The following is a 19,617-nucleotide window of genomic DNA, read 5'->3' on the forward strand; positions in this document are numbered from 1 at the left end:
TTGGTGCTTTTTTTCCCCAAAGTGCTGGGAGCTGGGGCAGGTGGGGGCAGCCATTGCTGTACTGGGAGAGAGTGGGTGGGGGATGGGCCTGTGTGATTCAGAGATTATGCAGCAGCTGAATCTCCAAGTCAGATTCAGTCAAATCTATTCGGGACAGTGATCTGAATCACTGAATCTAATTGCTGTCCATGAAATTGGCCAAATCTGAAGTGAATACTAGCTGCTTTGCACAGGCCTGATATCCACAGTGGCACAGCAGTGCCTTTGCTATTAAGTCTTCTTTCTCATCTAATTAGAGGGCATGGAGTGCTGAACTAAACTGCTTCCAGTTCTGGAATTAGCACTTGAGCAGGTAGATCAGGGTGTCACTACACAATGCTGCCCTGAACCATGTAGACATCTTTGACAAAATATGTTAATTCTTGTAGGAATATATAATCAATAAGGTAAAACTTCACTGCAGATTTTTCTTAAATGCTGTGTACTCAAGAAGAAACTTTTCCTTGAGAAAATAATTAGCCTGGGCCATTTGTATGTCAGAACCTTTAATAGGAAGTCATAAAATTACTAGGGCTTCTTTTAATGTGCTTCAGTATAGTTTAAATTTCCTTTATTGACCTTTTTCAAGGCCAAAGGAACACTACAGAAGCAAAAGTGTGTTCACAGATAAATAATTTGCAGAGAATTAGTAACATGACAAATGGTCATTTCCATTGCTTAAAGGTATGGATTCAGTAAATCCTTTGTAAAATGAAGACTTTGGTGGCAGTCAAATGAAGTGCAGTGCACCAGATCAGCATCATGTTACACTGTCTATTGAATGGTACTCTGTTTTTTGGGATCAGGGCAAAATTGTTCTTGTGGTTTTTGGTATGTGTAAATCCCACAGATATGAGGGAGTTATGGAACAAATCTATTGCTCTCTGGTGTGTTTCCTGTAGTGTGTGCTCTGAATGTTCCTATTCATCAAATCTATTACTGCATTTGAGTACAAGTTGATTGTGACCCTCTTTATACAGCAGTTTGATTTATTTATTGAGAAATGCACAAGCACAATCTAATTTCAGTCAGTCCCACCAGTTGACTTGTCTATCTTTTCACACTTGTTACAACATTCTCTCCCTTTGTGGTTCATATTTGTTTGAATCGGCATTCTTTTTTATTTTTATATTAGCATTAAATCCTTCCTCTTTAAGAATCGCCAAGAGCAGTTACAGCTACTAATAAAGAACAGTTTCCCTCCATTAAACTATAGCCAACTCTGCAGCAGAATTCACCAGATGTGTAATGGTCCAAACATACAATATATAACAAGCTGGTGTAGGAAGTGAAGAGGGATACATTTTATGCAGAAACTCATAGAGAGGATTTATGTAGATTGAATTTAGTTCATGGAATTGAAATTTGGGTATTTTCACTGAGGGTTATCATTCCTACACTTGGGAGGAAAAGAATATATGATCTTACTGACTGAAACTGTTCATTATCTTGAACTTTTCACATAGTTACAGGTGTATCTGTGTAATATGTGACAACTGTGCTTCAGAGTCTATACCAGAAGGACTTAAAATCAAAATTTGAAATGTAAATAAGGAATGAAAAGACTCTTGTGGCTAGGAAAAGGTAGGGATGGGGGAGAGAAGAGAAAACAAGGTAAAATGGCCGGATCTTGGAGGAACATTATTTTTCCACTAAATCAGATCATATGATATTTAAATAGTTTTTCTTTTGGCTTTGTTTGTTTGGTTTGTTTGTTTGTTTGTTTGGTGTTTTAATAAGTATGTGGTCAGACATATGAACAAGTACATATAGCACAATAAACAGTAAGGGGAAGTTATTGGTAGAAAAGCTCTGGAAAGAAGTGAGATTTTAAGTGGAGGGATTTGAGAGAGAATAAAATAGTTTGGTGTTCAGGTATTGGTAAAAAGAGGTGGTATAAGGGAGAAACATGAATAGCAGACAGTAGGTTATAAGCAGGGATCCTGTTTTTCTCTGTTTACTGTTTAAAAATTGTACACACTCTGATAAAAACATACATTATCTGATTTAAACCCCCAAAATCTTCATTTTCATGTGATTCAAATGAAATGCCACTGTATATTAGGTATCAATCGAATACAATGTTTGATTGATATATTTACAATGTTAAAGCATTGTGAAAGCCTACTGGTGCCTCAATCACTGTAATAAAATAAATTCTAAATATCTATAAATGTTGGCATTTGAGTTGGCGTTTTTTTAATCATGGAAAATCGGAGCTCCCCCCACTGCTTTGTTGTGCTGAGCAGCCCTGATGAGCTGGTGCCAATGCCCCTCACTCCCCACTTGCAATCTCCCTGCCTCCCTCCCAGTTCTGGCAGAGGGGTCCCCTGGCTGCCAGGGGTACGGGGCCAGGGACCTGGGTCTGCAGCCCTCTGTCCCTCCTGCAGCAGTGCCCGAGCCCTGGCTGTTGCATGTGGGAGGTGGTGGCTGCTGTGGCATAGCACGGAGCCTGGCTCCCCCTCCCCCAACAGGCGGTACGGCTGAAGTGGAGCACGTTGGGGTGGGGGGAGCTGTGGGTTGGCCACTGCAGGTTCTGGCTCTCTGCCCTGCTGCCCTCCCCCCAGGGCCTCTGTGGGCCAGTGGGTGGGACCTGGCACAGAAGGGCTGAGTGGGGCTGGATGGGAAAGCTTGATACTGCTTTTAGGAACTCTGCACTGAACTCTCAAGGCACCCTCTGCCCGCCTGGCAGAAGTGAACACAGCTTTGTGCCCCAACCCCTGCTGCTGCTGGGTAGGCAGGGGATGCCTCACCAGGGCAGTGCCAGGCTCACAGCAGTAGCACTGAGCTTCTCTGCTTGGCCCTGTTCCGCCCTGATGCACTGGGCCCTAGTGGCCCTAGGAGGAGGGTAGTAGGGTGGGGAGCCTGAGCCTGTAGCCCTCACCCGCTCCTGCCCCTCACTCCAAATCTGATGAGCACATACCCCCCCTGGAGTGCATACTGCAGCGGGGAGCCAGTCCCTGCCTACCCCCATCCAACTCCATCCCTCCCATCCTCACTATGGGGAGCGGCCTCAATTCCATCCCCCTCCAACTTACCTGTGGGGAGCTGCTCTCCAGGCTGTGGGGCAACCATGTACATATGTACATGTGCACATGCACATGGCATCCCTTGCTGATTGCCCTCCTGCTCCCTGCAGCCCCTTGCAGGCTGGAACTTCACCAACCTGCAAGGACAAACATGTTGTTTTCTGTGTTGTTCTCCTTAAAATGAGAAAATCTGGGTTTTACCCTGTTTTCCTGTTTTGTGACTGGAAAACCTGGAACCCTGGTGATAAGTGACATTAAAATCTTGGTAAAAAATGTTTTATCCAAATTCTAGGGACTTTAATAATTTCTGACTTTGGAGTACATCTACCTCTACCTGTAGAACAAAAAGTGTGGTTTTAATGCATAATAACCAGGGATTTGTGCTTCTCATTTGCCAAGCAAAAATGCAGAGGTTATCATTTTAAGGAGAAAAATGTGGATTTTATCCTTTTCAAGGAGAAAAACACAGGAAACAGTAGATTCCTCCTTGTAGTCTGGCAGAATTCCAGCCTGCAAGGGGCTGGGGGAGCAGGAGGAGGCTGATCAGGCAGGGGCTGCCATGTGGCAGCCAAGCAGCATAAGCTCCCGCAGGTTCCCACAGGCAAGTCTGAGGGTTGGAGCGGGGTTAAGTCTTCCATAATGAGGTTAGGATGGGAAGGAGTTGAGCAGCCAAGGTGGTGCTTGCGTCCTGTCGCCCTGGGAAGGAATGTGAGGCTGCAGGGCCTGAGTGGGTTTGTGGGACAGAGCCAAGGGTCACTCATCCAGGGGTGGGGGCTGGCTTCCTGCCACTGCGCACACTCCTGGGGGTGGGGGCATTGGGGCATGTGCCCCCCAGATTTGTGTGTGGGGTGGGGCCAGATGTCGGCTGCTTGCTGCAGCCTTGGGGCTCTCCCCCCAGGGCTTTTGTGGCCCAGTGGATGGGACCTGGCATGGCAGGGCAGGGAGGCTTAGAGCTGTTGCCAGGAGCCCTGTGTTGCCATGGTGAGGCACCCCCTGCCTGAATTGTGCCCCCTGCTGCTGCCAGATGGTCAGGAAGTGCCTTGCCATAGTGGCATGGGGTTCCCAGCATTGGCACCGAGCCTCCCTGCCCTGCTGTGCCTTGTCATGCTGGGTCTCACCTGCTGTGCCATGGGGCTGCCCAGGAGGACAGCAGCAGGGCGGGGAGCCCTGAGCCCACAGCCACTAACTTGCATACACCTGCCCCACACAGACTCCGCTCCAGCCGTGCCACCCATGAAGGAGGGAAGCTAGGCTCTGCATTGCACTCGGGCTGCAGCAGCCGCTGCCTCCCACGTTTTTATTTTAATTGCAGAAAAACATGGATTTTGGGTTTTTTTTAATCGGAGAATTTAGAGGTTTTGTTTTAAATTGGAGAATTTGCTGTTTTTAAATGGAGAAAACCAGGATCCTTGAATAACTAACACGAGGTAAAGTCCTGCTGAAAGTAAGGGGGTTAGTAGTATTTTTTACAAATTGAGGTAAACACAAGGTGAAAAGTTGGGGGTTTTTTTCTGACCTGTGTTTTTTGTAGATATTGCTATGGCTTTGTTTTCCTTGCAATGTTATCTCTAGTTACCACGATAGCTAATGCAAGATAAGAATATGCAATTTTTCCTAATGAAGGCCAAGCCTTAGGAAGAATACCACCTGCTTAACAACTGGCATCACTTTCAACTGCATAGGAGGGTTTCATAGATTTCCCAGGGGCAGGAAGTCAGCAGGGATCATAGGATCCCAGCAAGATAAACATCCAAATGCGTCTTGAAGGCGTTCAAAGTAGGTGCTTGAACCACCTCCGGTGGCAGTCTGTTCCAAACCTTGGGGGCTCGGACAGTAAAGAAGTTCTTCCTTATGTCCAGCCTGAATTAGTTGCAGAAGACTTTGTGACCGTTTGATCTTGTCATCCCTTGGGGCACTCTAGTGAATAGATGTTCCCCCAGATCCTGGTGAGCACCCCTGTTAAACTTATAGGTGGCCATCAGATTGCCCCTGAGCCTGCGCTTTTCCAGGCTGAAGAGTCCCATGGCTCTCAGCCTCTCGTCATAAGGTCTGTTTTCCTGACCTCTGATCATGCGCGTGGCTCTTCTCTGGACTCTCTTAAGCTTCTCCACATCCTTTTTGAATTGTGGAGCCCAAAACTGGATGCAGTACTCCAGCTGCAGCCTCACTAAGTCCGAGTACGATGGGAGAATGATATCCCAGGATTTGCTTGAGAAGCATCTATGGATGCAAGCCAGCGTTCTGCTCGGTTTACTAGCCGCAGCATCACATTGAAGGCTCATGTTTGTCTTGTGGTCAATCATGATGCCCAAGTTCCTTTTAGCCGTAGTGCTAGCCAATGTAGTACTGCCGAGCCTATAAGGATGCTGCAGGTTTTTCCTCTCAAGGTGGAGGACCTTGCATTTTTCGATGTTAAACACCATCAGGTTCTCATCTGCCCATTTCATGAGCCTGTCAGGATCTGCCTGGATCACCCTCCTGTCCTCAGGTGTGGATGCTTTACCCCAGAGTTTGGTGTCATCAGTGAACTTGGCCAGTCTGCTTCTGACACCAATGTCTACATCATTAATGAAGATGTTAAATAGTATAGGTCCAAGGACAGAGCCTTGAGGGGACTCCACTGGTCACAGGGCACCATGATGGTTGACCTCCGTCAACCACCACCCTCTGGGTCCTACCGCAGAGCCAATTTCCCAGCCAGTGGATCATGGTGAGGTCGAGGCCATAGCTAGCCAGTTTTGCCAAGATCGAAGGCTTTTTTGAAGTCAAGATATATGACATCAATCTCTTTCTCCCCCTTGTCCAGGTGATATGTCACCTCATCATAAAAGGAAATGAGATTGGTCAAGCTAGACCTACCCACAACAAACCTGTGTTGGGTTGTTTGAGAAATCTACTGTCTGTGTACACTTTTTATTTTAATCTAGAGCAGGTCACATAGGCTGCTTGCGGGCGTTTTAAAAAAAACAACAAAAAACAAAAAAAAAACACCAGACAGACAAATCGTGCTTTACTGGAAGAAGTAGTGTGTTGTTTTGACCCAGGTCCACAGCGTCTGTATAGATTGGGCACTTCAGCAAGGCTTTTTGGTGCTTTTATCTAAAGCTGAGTTAATCAGTGATAAATAAAAGTGCCAAAAAAGCCCCACTAAAGTGCCTGATCTATATCGATGTTGTGGGAGCCAAGTCCAGCTAATGTGCTGCCTCTTTTGACATCCACTAGGGTTGTTATGGGAGCACGCCGGGTATAAAGTGCCAGTGTTGTTGTTTTTTCTTTAAACATCTGCAAGCAGCCATAAATGAACAAATATAACAGTGCTTTGTAGTGATACACAAAGACACCAGATGGATATCACGTTTGTGCCTCCATAAAAATAATTACAGTGGTATGGAGCTTGAGCAAACAGGTGTCCTAGTCCTTGCTTGCACCACAAATGCCCAAGTCTGAGTGGAACAATTCCTGCTCTTAGTTTGTGCTGCCTTTTTTTGGCTGGTGTCTGTTTTCTTATAGCATAGGATGCCTGTGCTTTCTAGACACTCCAGGCAAGTGTTTCTGGGGCTTTAGCAGCCCAAGCTGGCAAGAGGATTCCTAGGACATGCAAGATATTCCTGTGGCATACATATCACACCGTCATGCCCCAGCTTGGAGGACACTTCTGCAAACACTTCCAGGATCCTCCCGCTTGCAGATGCATGCTCATGGTGGTTGTCCTGCAGGATCAGGCTCCTGAAGTGCTAGGATTGGCTGGGGCCCAGCCCTGTGGGTCAGCAGCCCTGGTGATGTCTGTAAATACCAGTGAAGTGGGTCACCTGTGGTGGATGCACCCTAGCACAGCTGATCCCATTCCAAACAATGACATCTATTTTATACCCAAGGTGTATAACTTGAGATCCATTTTCTATCGCATAACCAACACATGATACAACACTCAAATAGTTTTTCTATAACTTTTGTTTCATGTTTTGTCTTTGGAGGATGCCTCTGTCTTCCATCAAAATACTAAGTAACAGGGAGTTTTGTGATATAATTATGTAAAAAATAAAAGGAAGATTATTTCCCTCATCAGTGGAGCTGATGTGTGTAATTATGGTTTTTTTGATGAATACAGGAAAAGCATTCCAGCCACGTATTCTCTCTTGGAAAGTCATTCTGTTTTCAGAATAGCTCTGCACTGAACATGGCATTCCAGAGTCTTCTCTGTACATGTTTATGGTTTTAAGAAAGTGTACAGATAATCACAAATCTGGCATTACGACTACTAAATCTTATTCTTTGGTATACAAGTTGTATGGAACATAGTGCATATGTATTTATATTAAAGGAGATTTTTATTACACATGTATAACTAAACTTCAAGGTTCAGATTTGCTTTTCGGGAAAGAGGAAATCACTTACCATAGTAGATTACCCTTCCCTGTATGAACACTATAAGCTTATTGTAATTATTTTAATTTTGTCAAAGGTAAAACCAGTAATGGGCACTATCTTTCATATATTGCCTTTGATCCCAAAGGACCCACTCCAACTTACAAACTTGAACTGATACACAAAGTATACTCAGAGGTTGTTGATATGCAGTTAAGTTCTGGCACAAAGTATGTTAAATCCTTATTCTAGGCAGTTGCTGGATGGGAAAAGTAGAAATCTGAGGGAAATGACATTTGGCCAGAGCCCTAACATCACCAGTCTGTTCTTGCTAGAAGTACCACCAGGTCCTTCCTTTCTACAAACATCTGTTATGGGGAGGCATTAGTTAATGTTGGAGATGGACTCAGAGTCATATTTTAAGCTTAAATTTTCCATCATCTCCATAAACTAATTCCCTGCATGCTGTTTCAGGATGGAATATTTTTGGACAGTTTAAGGGTAGTGGTGCTCAACCTTTTTAGCTGGTGGGTGATGTGGGCAGTGCTGGATCTCTCCATGGGCCAGATCCAGTGGGGCCCATTCAGCTGTGGAGGGAGGGGGCAGCCCAGCCCTGATCCAGCCATGTGGTAGAAAATGGGTTGGGCCTGGCCTGGCCCCAGTCTTAAGTGGGGAGGGGTTTATAGCACAGCCCCAGTCCATGCTTGCAAAGGGAAGGAAGCATGGCTCAGCACCACAGGGGAAGGGGCCATGGTGTGATCCCAGCCTGGCTTGGCAGAGGACCAGGGGCATTGCGTAGTCCCACAGGCAGGGTGGGGGGAACAGGAAGGGGTTTGGTCCAGCCCCAAACTGCTGTGCAGGAGAGGGGGTATGCTGCTATAAGTCAGTGCTGCTTCATGCAATAAAAAATGACAGAGGGAATTCTACTTCTGAGGTTTATGAAAAGGCAAAGTTTTATAAATAACATCTCTCTAAATTGTTGATTAAATTCAGATTTTTGCAGTAAAATTAGATCATTTACAGTTTGTGCAGGTTGCTGTAGTTTTATCTAGACAGACATCTGCAGGAAGCTATGCACTCCATGTTAATCATCTGCTGTAGGCACTGTTTTTACAAATCTTTGAAATGTCTGATTTTGAACAATAGCATTTGCTGTGCATTTTGCAATTATTTTGGTATTCCAGTAAATAGGGAATTGCTCTTCACTTCTGCTTATGATTTTTTAATTTCTCTCTCTATAGAACAGAAATATTAAATTATTATGCGTTACCAATGACATGTTTATTATTACTTGTCTCATGTTATTGCAGTCAGATTTGTTTACGGAATGTGATGTGATTAATGGTTATCTTCATTATCTGTTTTGGTGCTGTATATATTTTCATATGGAATCTTTTGCCAAGAAGTAAACCCTGATACCATTTCTGGAACATTTCTCACAGCAGTACGTTCAGTTCAGATCTGTAATATAGGAGCATATAATATCTTTAAAGCCCTTTACATTATCTAGAAGCTGCCTTTCTCCTGCCATGTTCCATCTGCCTAATGGTGCAAGAGGCAGGCCCTTTAACGGCTTGTAGCTCTAGATGCATCAGAAATGTCTAGTTCTGTCCTGATAACTGTTTCTCATTCTGGTTGACTGTGTACCTGGCTGCTGTGTAGTTTCCCACTCAATACATACGCAGTGGTTTTACTTGTCTTTGCTAGAGTTGACCCATAGTGATGCAACTTTACAGTCTATCACAGTGGGGCCTTTTCCATCAGTGTTACCATACTGAGGGAAAGGGCCTGCATTTTGAGTGTACAGAGGAGTTACGGGCTTTACAGGAGGCTTTTAATGTTAGAGAACAAAGGGTCAAGCAGGGATGTAATGTGAAATAGCTGTGCAGTCATAAGGACAGCCTGGACAGGGAGGCACTACAGAACTATTTCTAACTTCAGTTGGGCAGCTTGCTGTCTATTTGGCTTCTTGACTCTGGTCCAACCTCCTACTCACTCTGTCTTGCACATCCCCATGGTCTGCTGCCTCCATCCCCATGCAGACCCATTAAGGTTTACTAGAAGGACTCTCGGTTAATATCTCCTGGCTTTGCTAAGTGTTATTTCTTGTCTTCAGCCAACCGACTGACACTTTATCAATAATATAAATGTTACGAACAAGGTCTGGGGATGATCACTAGTGTAACTTGGGAGAGGCAAGTGGGGCACTAGGCACAGATGCTGATTCAGAGGGGGTGCAGCTTCCTCCAGGATGTCTGTGCTGCTGCTTTTGCTGCTTTCATAGATTCATAGTTATGGCTATTCCCTGTTCAGTGACTTTCGGTTGAGGTGGCAGCAGCAGCTACAACTGCAGTATGTGCTCGTTCCCTTCCCAGTCGCACCCTGCCCCAGGATGGCAAAATTTCAAGTTATCCTCTGGGACTGGTATCAGAAATTGGTGGAGTAGTTAATGACGATACAGACAGATAAGTTACACAGCCTTAACTAGCTTACACAGTAAAGTAGGTTATTTTGAACAACATCATTTTCGAGACAGCTACTCAATTAACTAAATTGAGTAGGTCTACTAGTGTAACAACGGAAATATCTGACTGCCGGGCAACTGCATTGTTGTACTGTGTTCATATTTTTAAGATTTTCTTTACATCTATAGATGTGTAGATATATTTTATGTAGCTAAAGCTTGTATTCTACAGCAGTTGATGGCCAGGGTCACACTTGCCCAAGAAAGCCCTGTATTGGTTTCAGGCAAGCAAGTGGGACAACAAGACTAGCTTGAATTCCGTTTTTCCAACAGGATATTTAATAAGAAGCACAGACTGGTGCCCATATTGCTAAGTCTCTTATAAAGAACAAGGATTATTGACTCTGCTGCACAAGGACTATTGACTCTGCTGTAAGAACATTAGTTAACTCAGTAATACTACCAGTTTCTACTTGGCCCTAAAAACTTGTTAATAGCAAATTTAAACATAAATATCAGAAATGAAAATAAAAATTAATATAATGGTATCAGTGTCTGTTTGGATTGCTTTTAAGTGTGTATCTAACATGTATCTAAGCAAACGGGACACAATAAGCATACTAATTATTATACTTCTTTTTTCAGGTTGCTAAAATAGAAAATATCAGTCATTTGGGTCAGCTCAGAGTGTTGAACCTTGCCAGAAACCTTTTAGCATCTGTAGAAAACCTTAATGGACTGCATTCACTGACAGAACTTAACCTTCGTCATAATCAGATTACATCCATAGTAAGTAATAACAGTGAATTAATATATGTTGTTTTTCTTCAGCCAAAAAGATAGTAAAATACAATACATCTTTTCCAGGCGTGTCAAAGATACAAAAGATGTATAAAAAAGATACAACATACCTTTTCTAAGGGTGTCAAAGATGTAGCCTGTGAGCTTGGACCTGCACACTACAGTGTGCCCCAGACTGCCTTACGTACCATAAGCATTGCATGCCAGCCCTGTGTGCCACATGCAGTGTGCTTGGCTCCTCTGGTGCATGTGCTGCATGCAGTGTGCTAGGCCCAACTGTGAACCTGACCTGGCCCGTAGACTGGCCCTGCAGCACTCATTTAGCTCTCGGGGCCTGCTGAATTTGACTGTCCTGATTTTAAAACATATTGTGTTACAAATTTCTGAAAATATGGTCATTCATTTTGTCTTATGACTTTGTTTTGGTGCTGGAATGCTTAATTTTATAAGTGGCTGAAATGGAAATTTAATGTTATTTATTTTGGGATGTTCTATTTAAAGTATTGCTTGCAATAGGGAGGCATACATAATAGTTACTGAGGTTGCTAAAAAGTAGTTAGAGCTTGAAGTTGTATAATTCACTTAATGCATAAAGTAACTTCTTAAAATACAATAAATTTTGTACTGATTTTGCCTTTAAGGGCACCTACACAAGTCCAATGCCTGCTCTGACGCCTGCTAATTAGTACGAGTCGGAGCAGACTCGATTAATTCTAAGGGCCACTAATTAATGCACCCTTTTTCCCCTACCTCAGGCATCTTAACAGGTGGTCCTAGGAAACCCTGGTTATCAATAATATCCATAACAGTTTCCCCTTTATATTTTAGAAATAAGCCAAGGAAAGTCAGACTAAACTATAAAACAAATCTTGTTTAAAAACTGCCAGTCTTATTTACAATCAGCAGACACTTTGAATAAGTCGAGGCTATGTAGCCTGAAACATAATAGTAGTTGCCAATACTGTTTGCGGGACAGTGAGAACATATGAGCAATAATTATTGCAGTCTTTTACTACATAACCTTGATCTAAAATAATTGTAACAGATTTGTAATATAGTACAGAAACACATTGCATTAAAGAATGTTGTTGTACTAAATACCTAGAACAAAGTATTCCACAGATAGTGAAGAAGGAAATGGAATGTTATTCATGAGGTTAGTGAGTCCAGTTCCAATTTCTTTTTTATTGTAGGCCTTGCCTGTGTTGTTTGGCTGGTTCTAGAATATGATTTTCATCAAAGGTGACTGAATTTTGTTGGATAGAATGTGGAGGCTTCAGTTCCTCTGCACAGGAGGATGTTGGGCTTCACTGATAGAAGTATTGTATGTAAGAGATGGCTGGTGATAGTAACCCTCAAAGTTGGTTAGGACTTCACTTTTGGACACTTCATTTTAAGAATTATGTAGAGAAACTGGAGAGGATCCAAAGGCATGTTGAAAAATGGATAAAAGAATGCAAGTTATACAAAGAAAGACCGAAAGAAAGGTATGTTTAGTTTGGTAAAAGAGATTTGAGGGGAGACATGATAATAGTTTTCAAATATTTGAAAGTGTGCCATAAAGAGGAGGGAAACAACTCTTCTCCCTTGTCAGAGAGGTAGTACATGAGACTGAGTTTAAACTGTAAAAAAACTGATTCAGATTAAATGTCAGGAAAAACTCCCTACCTGTATAAACAGTAGGACAGTAGAAGAAATTAAGGGGTAGTGCTGAATCTCCACCTTCACTGTTTTTTAAAAAGGGATTGATAGCCATCTCCGAGATGATTTAGGAATAGTGCTTCACGCATATATGCAGAGGGTTGGACTCTAGTGCCTCTTTGAGGTCCTTTGTTGTGATTCTTTGTAATGCCAAAGCCGCTCCCCTCCCCCCCCCAATCTTCCTTAGCTTTGACTTTGCTGAGCATCTTGGTCCTTTTTAATAAATCTCTCATTGTATAGGGAATAAGCAGATTTAATGCATTAATCCTTCTGTTCACACGAAACATGAGAATAGTATTAGTCATGTGTGAGAGCTTTCCTTAGAGTTTACATTGTAGACTTTTTTCCCAAAAGATTTATGTTTGCTATCTACAGCTATGTTCAGAACTCTTGGTACAAAATTTGAAATTTTAGTTGGGACCAAAGGTATGTGCAGAGGTTTCTATATCTGTGAAGTCTGTCATTGAATCCAGTGGAACAAGGCATTCATTCAACATCTTTCATGAGTTCAATTGATGCATTTGCTTTCTATCATTCATTGGAAGAAAGAATCCACAACACCAGCTCCTACACAGGAAAAATATTAAAAGACTACATAGATCCTAAAATCATAAGCTTCATAAGTCACATAGTCCCTCAACTTCATGCTTATGCCTTGCTGTCGTTCCATTAAGAATAGTCTTGAATCTCCTGAGTTTAACTGTTCCTAGGTTTATAATCTGCTTTGTTCCTTGAAATGACAAGAACATAGAAACAGTGATTTGTCTCATATAAGGCGAATTACTTGTATGCTTTTTTTTTTAAAGCACAAATAAGTTAATATGTGTATTTTTTTTTTAAATAGTATATTTAAATTATTTGTGTCTGTGAAAGAAGTGCTTTGTCTTGGTCCAGATTGGTTTGATGAAAGAAAGATTAGCCTTGTGTTCAATCCAAATTAGTTTTATATCATATTTTTAGCAAAGTTGCTCTGCCTTGGCCTATTTTAATTCAAGCATTTTACAAGTTGATTTTTGTGACATTGACCAATTAATGAATGTTTGTCTTGTTATATATTTTACTGTAACTTTCATAATCATGTTAAAAAATTCTAATGGCAAACTTTAAAATTGGGTGCCAGATTTGGTAATTGTTGGTTTAGATTCCAAGATATATTATTTCTCAGCTCAGGATGCTCTAATTTGGTGTTTACAAATATGTTTTTCAGTATTTCATGTATGACCTGTATCAGATGAGTCCCAGTCATGACTGACAAATATAAAACACTATCTGAGACTGCTTTATTTAAACTTTTTTTAGTCATTTAGGGTGCCTATAGATGTGCCTGGAGGTTGCTGTAATTTTGAAGTGCAGGGATGCTGATACACGAGAAGCTGGCAGACACTTTAATTAGAGCACCTTTCAGAACTGCTCTAATTACAGTGTCCCCTCATCTTACGTGTGAAAACACCCATTGCGGTCTTGGTCACTTCATAGTGTTTTAGGTCTAAAAGTACTAAAGTAGACAGTGTATACCTTTCTTTCAGTGCCCAGTGGTTCTCAACCTTTCTAGACACAAGGCATCACTCAGTGGACTCAAATCACTCCTTGGGTGCTAAGGTTTCACTTGTTTTTTAACTACAGAAAAATAATAGAGCAATTTTTCTGTTGCAGAGAACTCAAAGACCACAACAGTAATGGTTTTGACACTATGGATTCTATTTGAAATCTCTGGGTTTAACTTGTGAATAAAGTATAGGCGTTTGCTTACTTAACAGTGCTATAGTTTGTGGCACCCTGAAAACAATCTCATGGTACCCTAAGGTGCCACAGCATCCTGGTTGAGAAGGTAGTTTACTTTAATTCCTGGTGGGTATTTGCTGCCAAGGGAAAAATACCTTCACATCCCAGAATGATCACTAAACCCTGAGCATCTGGGGAAGAATTCCATATAAGAACTATAACGTCAGGCCTTAAGGCATGTTGATGTCCTCCCTCCCAGTGTTCTTGCTTTTGCTCCACTGACTCAGCTAGAAACCTCAGGGTCTAAATCTGATGGAGGGAGAGAATGTAGATGCAGCCTTTGGGTGAAAATATAGGTGGCCTGCCCCTGTGTTACCTTTCAGATACTGATGGTGCTGGCAGTTCATATTTACATCTCAAGTTGGAGAAAACCTTATTATAGGGGTTTGGAGTCTCCAATCCTAACCATCTGAGCGTGTATAAGGGGTGTGGTAAACCATAATCCTTGATAAATGTGGATGTGTTTTGTAAATACAGCTTCATCTTACTTGATTTAGTTCAGTGTGTAAATGGATGCTTTTTCAAGCTTTGTAGCAGCATTTAACACTAGTAGTAACAATTATACAATAGTAGTAACAATTACATGTATGTAAACTATATACTGTTTGGAGGCTGACTCCAGTTTGCATTTAAGTGTGGCCTTTAGATTAAAATTTACTAAAAACTTTTACTGACTGTACAGACTGCAGTTTGGAAGCTGATTTGCGTGAGTTTGCACTTTAAGGCTGTAGTGCAGTATCGTCAAAAAAATCAAATTTGTGTTTATGCAGTTTGATTACAGTATACTTACCCTGCAGCTTAAATGCTGAGGCAGCATCTTGGCTCCTTTCCTGAAAGCCTGTTCAGAGAGACTAGAAACAGTCTCATGCTCTGCTCTGTAATGCTATTTACCTTGCAAGTGGTGCAGCATGTTCTGCAGAGTAGATATCTGCACTGAAACACTCCCTTGTAATCTGTATCAGAGAGGAATGGAGCTGCATGTTCAACAGAAATCAATGTTGCAGCAAGGTTACAGTAAATAGAAATTGGGTATATTTCATCTTAAGGCCAAGTAGAAAGGTTCAAAAGATGTTCTCTTTCAGCTGCTGAAATTGATGCTTCTCTCTTCCTTCTAGAAAGATGTGGATACTTTGCCCTGCCTCCAACGTCTGTTTCTCAGCTTCAACAATATATCTAGGTAAGGTGGATTTGCCAGTTTGCTTTTTATCAGTATTTTAAGTATATTGCAGCCTGGAAAAAACTTTATTCTAGCAAGATATATTGGATAAGGAATATGCAATGTCTGAGATTTATACCAAATGTAAAACCAAAGTTCTAAACCCTTTTAAATACGTTGTATATTTGTGAAAATTCTACTCTTCTGTTTAAAAATACATTATAATACTGAAAAATAGAAAATACTTTTTAAATATTGTGTGTAGTATTAAACTAAATTGATCTAAATAACATTGCATAAATTATTGTTATTACATTTAACATATAGCCTACTGTATTCATTCACATTTTTCATAAAATGATGAATAAAAACCTGTTTTATTGAAGTTACTAGATTTTTTTTTTTTTTCAAACTTGTTTGTCTTTCTGAATATCTTTTTGTTATTGAAGTCTGCAATCTGTATTCATTATTGTTTCACTTTCAAACCAGGCCATAAAAACAGAGTAACTTGGCTTTTTAAAGCAAGGTTATTGTTATTTTAATGAATGCTAAGCATTTTTATTATAAATATATAAAAATGTTTGTTCTTTACATCAGTTTTACTTCTATGTGCCTATGGACTCAGCATTTGTACTCCATGTCGATATTTATAAAACCTTTCATCTTAAAAAGTAGTGCATATGTACTGTATTCCTTGTAGACTGCTTGTCCCTTTTATTCTTTAATCCTCATAAGATTTCACCATTTAGGAAAATCAAATTATTATTATTAGAGACAGAAAATATACTTCCTTTCTTCATTACTGGGAAGACTATTGTTTTTCATTCTATTTATTTTCCCTGTAGGGATGGAACTTAATAATTACGTATATTATAAACATAACTTTTAACTGGAATAACAATTAGACTATTTTGTTACCTGCCTTATATTTCTTAGGAAGAATTCTATCATTCTTGTCTGTAATCAATATGTTGCTTATGTAGTTGTGGAACATATATATGAAAATACTTATGGATATTTAGAAATTTAAAAAATCCTATATGAACTTTTATAATACTGAATTTACATTGTCCTTAATTTATCTGCTAGAACCCCTCCTTTATATTTTAAGTTTAGATTATACAGGACAAATTTATGTTTTATATCTGTTTAAGTAATGACCAATTCTCTGACTTTAACTATGTTGTTTGTTTCTCTTTTGGTAATAAATGACTTAGCCTGGGTTTAGCAATGGGAGGACTGCAGTGGTTGTTTCTCCTGTCATCAGGAAGTATCACTGCAGTTGGTGGGAAGCTCTTTATGATATTTAATAATTGATATAATCCATTCAACACTATTTCCTTTCCTGCACTATTTTATGCAAAATAATTATCCTATTTTAAAGTATGCAAGGAAGAAAAGAGAAGATGAGGGAGAATCCTTGAGAAATCTGCTTGTTTGAATAATCAGTTACTGATTATGTAAAGGAATACCTGGCTCATTGGTTAGAACTCATTGACTGGGGCCTTAATGAATGTGACAAGGGCGACTTCCAGGCCTGACGTTAGCTCTGGTACGTCCCTGTCTCTGAACAAACCGCCTGCCTGCTGTCCTGCCACGCTTTGTTAAAGAATCAAGATGTTAAATAGGTGGGAGGCTGCCCTTTGAGTGCCCCAGTTGTAATGGGACTATATTTACACGCTCAAGCCACCCCGTACATGCACACAAATACATACACCCAAACAAACGCATACTGGGCTCCAAGCCCTCGGCCCCCTCACTAGGGTTCTGCTGGGGTCATTCATTCCTTGGGGCTTAGGTGGCTGCAGCTGTGCCTGGCCCTAGGGTCTTACACCCTCACACTGCCCCCTCACTGGGGTCTGCCACCCTGTCCAGCTCAGATGGCCATAGTCCTGCCTGGCCCTCTACCCTGAGGTATTGCACCCGGTGGGGCTCAGGTGGCCACAGCTGTGCCTAGCCCCATCTCAGGGCCTCTGCGACCACAGGACTCACAAAGAGCCTGGGCGCTGCTCCAGGTCCCTCCTCCAACCCGGGCCCTGCTTCAGGACTCCCATGAGCCTGGGCTCCCCCTGTGCAGATTGAAACCACCAGGGATGTGGGGGCTGGGGTTTCTAGGTGCCTCTCCTAGCCTTTCACCAGGGAGGTAACTGGCCTGGCATTCCTGGGGAGCTACTTTTTCACAGGTAGCTCCACCAGGCTGCCATTCCCTGGCAGGGTGCAGTTTCAGGTCATGTGCAGGACCAGTGAAGCTGCCTCCTTCCCCATAGCCTCACCCTTTTACCTCCGAGTTTTCCAGGAGCACCTCAGCCTCCTTAGCTGCTCAACACCAGACTGCTGCCTTTCTGGCCTATGTTTGAAAATGGCTGCTGCCATCAGCCACGTGGTGGCTGCCTGCTCCAGCCCTTAAAGTGACAGAGCATTAAAGAGATCCTTAGAGATTATATATGACATGTATATACTTTTTATATAATTATCTTTCCAAGTGGCTCATTTGATTTTACTATCAGGTAAAAATTGCACCTTCATATTATGTAAACCCTGTGAACTAATTTAACACTTTCATGGTGGTCACCATAATAATACCACTTGAGTCATTTGTGGGCTTCTGAAATGTTGATTCTATAGAATGACAACATTTTGCAAAGAATTAAATATGAATTTTTTGAATTTTCTTACTGTCATGCTATTCTACAAGAAAGTGATTAAATAAAAAGGATAGGCCTGGTGGCAGCTTGAATACAAATATTTGACTCAATGCAATTGAAGTTGATTAAATTATCTTAAGCTCTCTGAAATCTGGTAATTTAGACATAATTTTAACATTAGTTATTGTTGCTTTAGTAACATCTACAAAGTTCCTGTTACCTTTTTTATATGTTTAATATATCTTACAGTTTGTTTATTTATTTGGCTTTACCATACACCAGGTAGGTTGATTACATTCACATCTTGATGATCTCCTATTAACAATCTTTAGGATCATTAAACAAGTGAAAAATTCTGAGTTTCTTACTCAATTGCCCTGATTTCTCATTTAGAGATGTACTGAGTAGATATTTGAAAAACACGTTTTGTGTGATACCATAGTCATGCTCAACATCAGGACCTGTCTATGGAACACTTTTTTTGAAAGTCACTGTCATATTCCATGATAAAACATGATAAGAAGTTATAGCTGAGAAGTTGGTGCTGAACAGTGTAGTCCATGCCTGCTATTCATCTTCTACCCTCTTTCCATGTCCTTTTCAGAGACATTTCTTACCAGAGCTCTTCTTGCAAACAGGATTGGCCTCAGTACTACTTTCAGGAGCCACAGAATAAGTTCCTCAGGAATACAGGAGAATTGGGTCCTATGCCTAGTATTTCTTCATTCTGAAATTTGTCCTTTACTAAACCTCAGGAGACTTAACAACTGCAATATGCCACCTCATGTCAGAATAGTAGCACTTGCCTCAACCATTCTGTCACTCCAGGTTCAAAGTTTTGAGTTATCAACTTGTCAAGTAGAACACTGCCATTCACCATACTTGTGGAGTACCTCCAGAATCACAACGCAGTCCATCTGTTTTCAGTACAGGATTCTGCTCTGTTGGCACTGGATTTATAACCCAGATACTTTGTTCCGAGCAGACCCAAACCCTCAGATGAACCATGACATCTACATTTGATAATAGGCAAATTTTATTGATGCATGGTGATAGCAGAAGAGAATAATGCCAAAAATTCTATATCTACTAGTCCCAGGGTTCACAGAGTCAAGGTACATCTGGTCAGTACGTAAGCTTCACTCTGAGGTTCTCTTGAATGTCAAATGTCAGCAGCCTGGAGGTTGGAGTCTGAGCCCGCCCCCAGCAGAGTGGGTGAGACAAGCTAGTGGTGTACCTCTCAAGGACCCTTTGCTGCTCTGAAATCCCTCCTTTTGTATTCTTTTCCTCTTCTGATGACTCTTGATTTCCAGGTGTTGCTGATTGGTCTCCCTCTGCTTGTCATAAGGTTCACATTTTGTTCTGTCAGCATATTCCTTTGTTTCACAAACCAAAACCGGAAATCCCAAGGGCTCTGCAGCTGGGCACTGTGACCTGGCCAATGCAGTAGAGTCCCTTAACTCATGTTATAGAACAGTGTGGTACATGTTTCAGACCTAGTTAAGGACTACCTGGAGGGCTTAGATGTGTCCAAGTCAGCGGGCCTGGATGACCTTCATCCGTGGGTGCTGAGGGAATTGGCTGGTGTCATTGTGGAGCCATTGGCATGGCTGTTCGAGGACTCCTGGTGCTCGG

The 19,617-nt window shown here is 41.6% G+C and overlaps 1 protein-coding gene across 3 annotated transcripts in view; it reads left to right on the forward strand.

Annotated features, from left to right (window-relative positions):
• LRRC49 (leucine rich repeat containing 49) overlaps positions 1–19,617 on the forward strand; it is a 125,800-nt gene that overhangs the window by 32,740 nt on the left and 73,443 nt on the right. For all 3 annotated transcript variants that reach the window (XR_002100751.1, XM_019533459.1, XM_019533458.1), the window contains 2 exons: positions 10,543–10,686; positions 15,297–15,358. Coding sequence is in view for 2 of the 3 variants with exons in the window: in XM_019533459.1 (XP_019389004.1) it covers positions 10,543–10,686; positions 15,297–15,358 (206 nt within the window). In the remaining variant the exon portion in view is untranslated. The remainder of the gene's footprint in view (positions 1–10,542; positions 10,687–15,296; positions 15,359–19,617) is intronic.

This window comes from Crocodylus porosus, unplaced genomic scaffold (genome assembly GCF_001723895.1).
Source record: "Crocodylus porosus isolate Cpor-Errol unplaced genomic scaffold, CroPor_comp1, whole genome shotgun sequence".
NCBI lineage: Eukaryota > Metazoa > Chordata > Crocodylia > Crocodylidae > Crocodylus > Crocodylus porosus.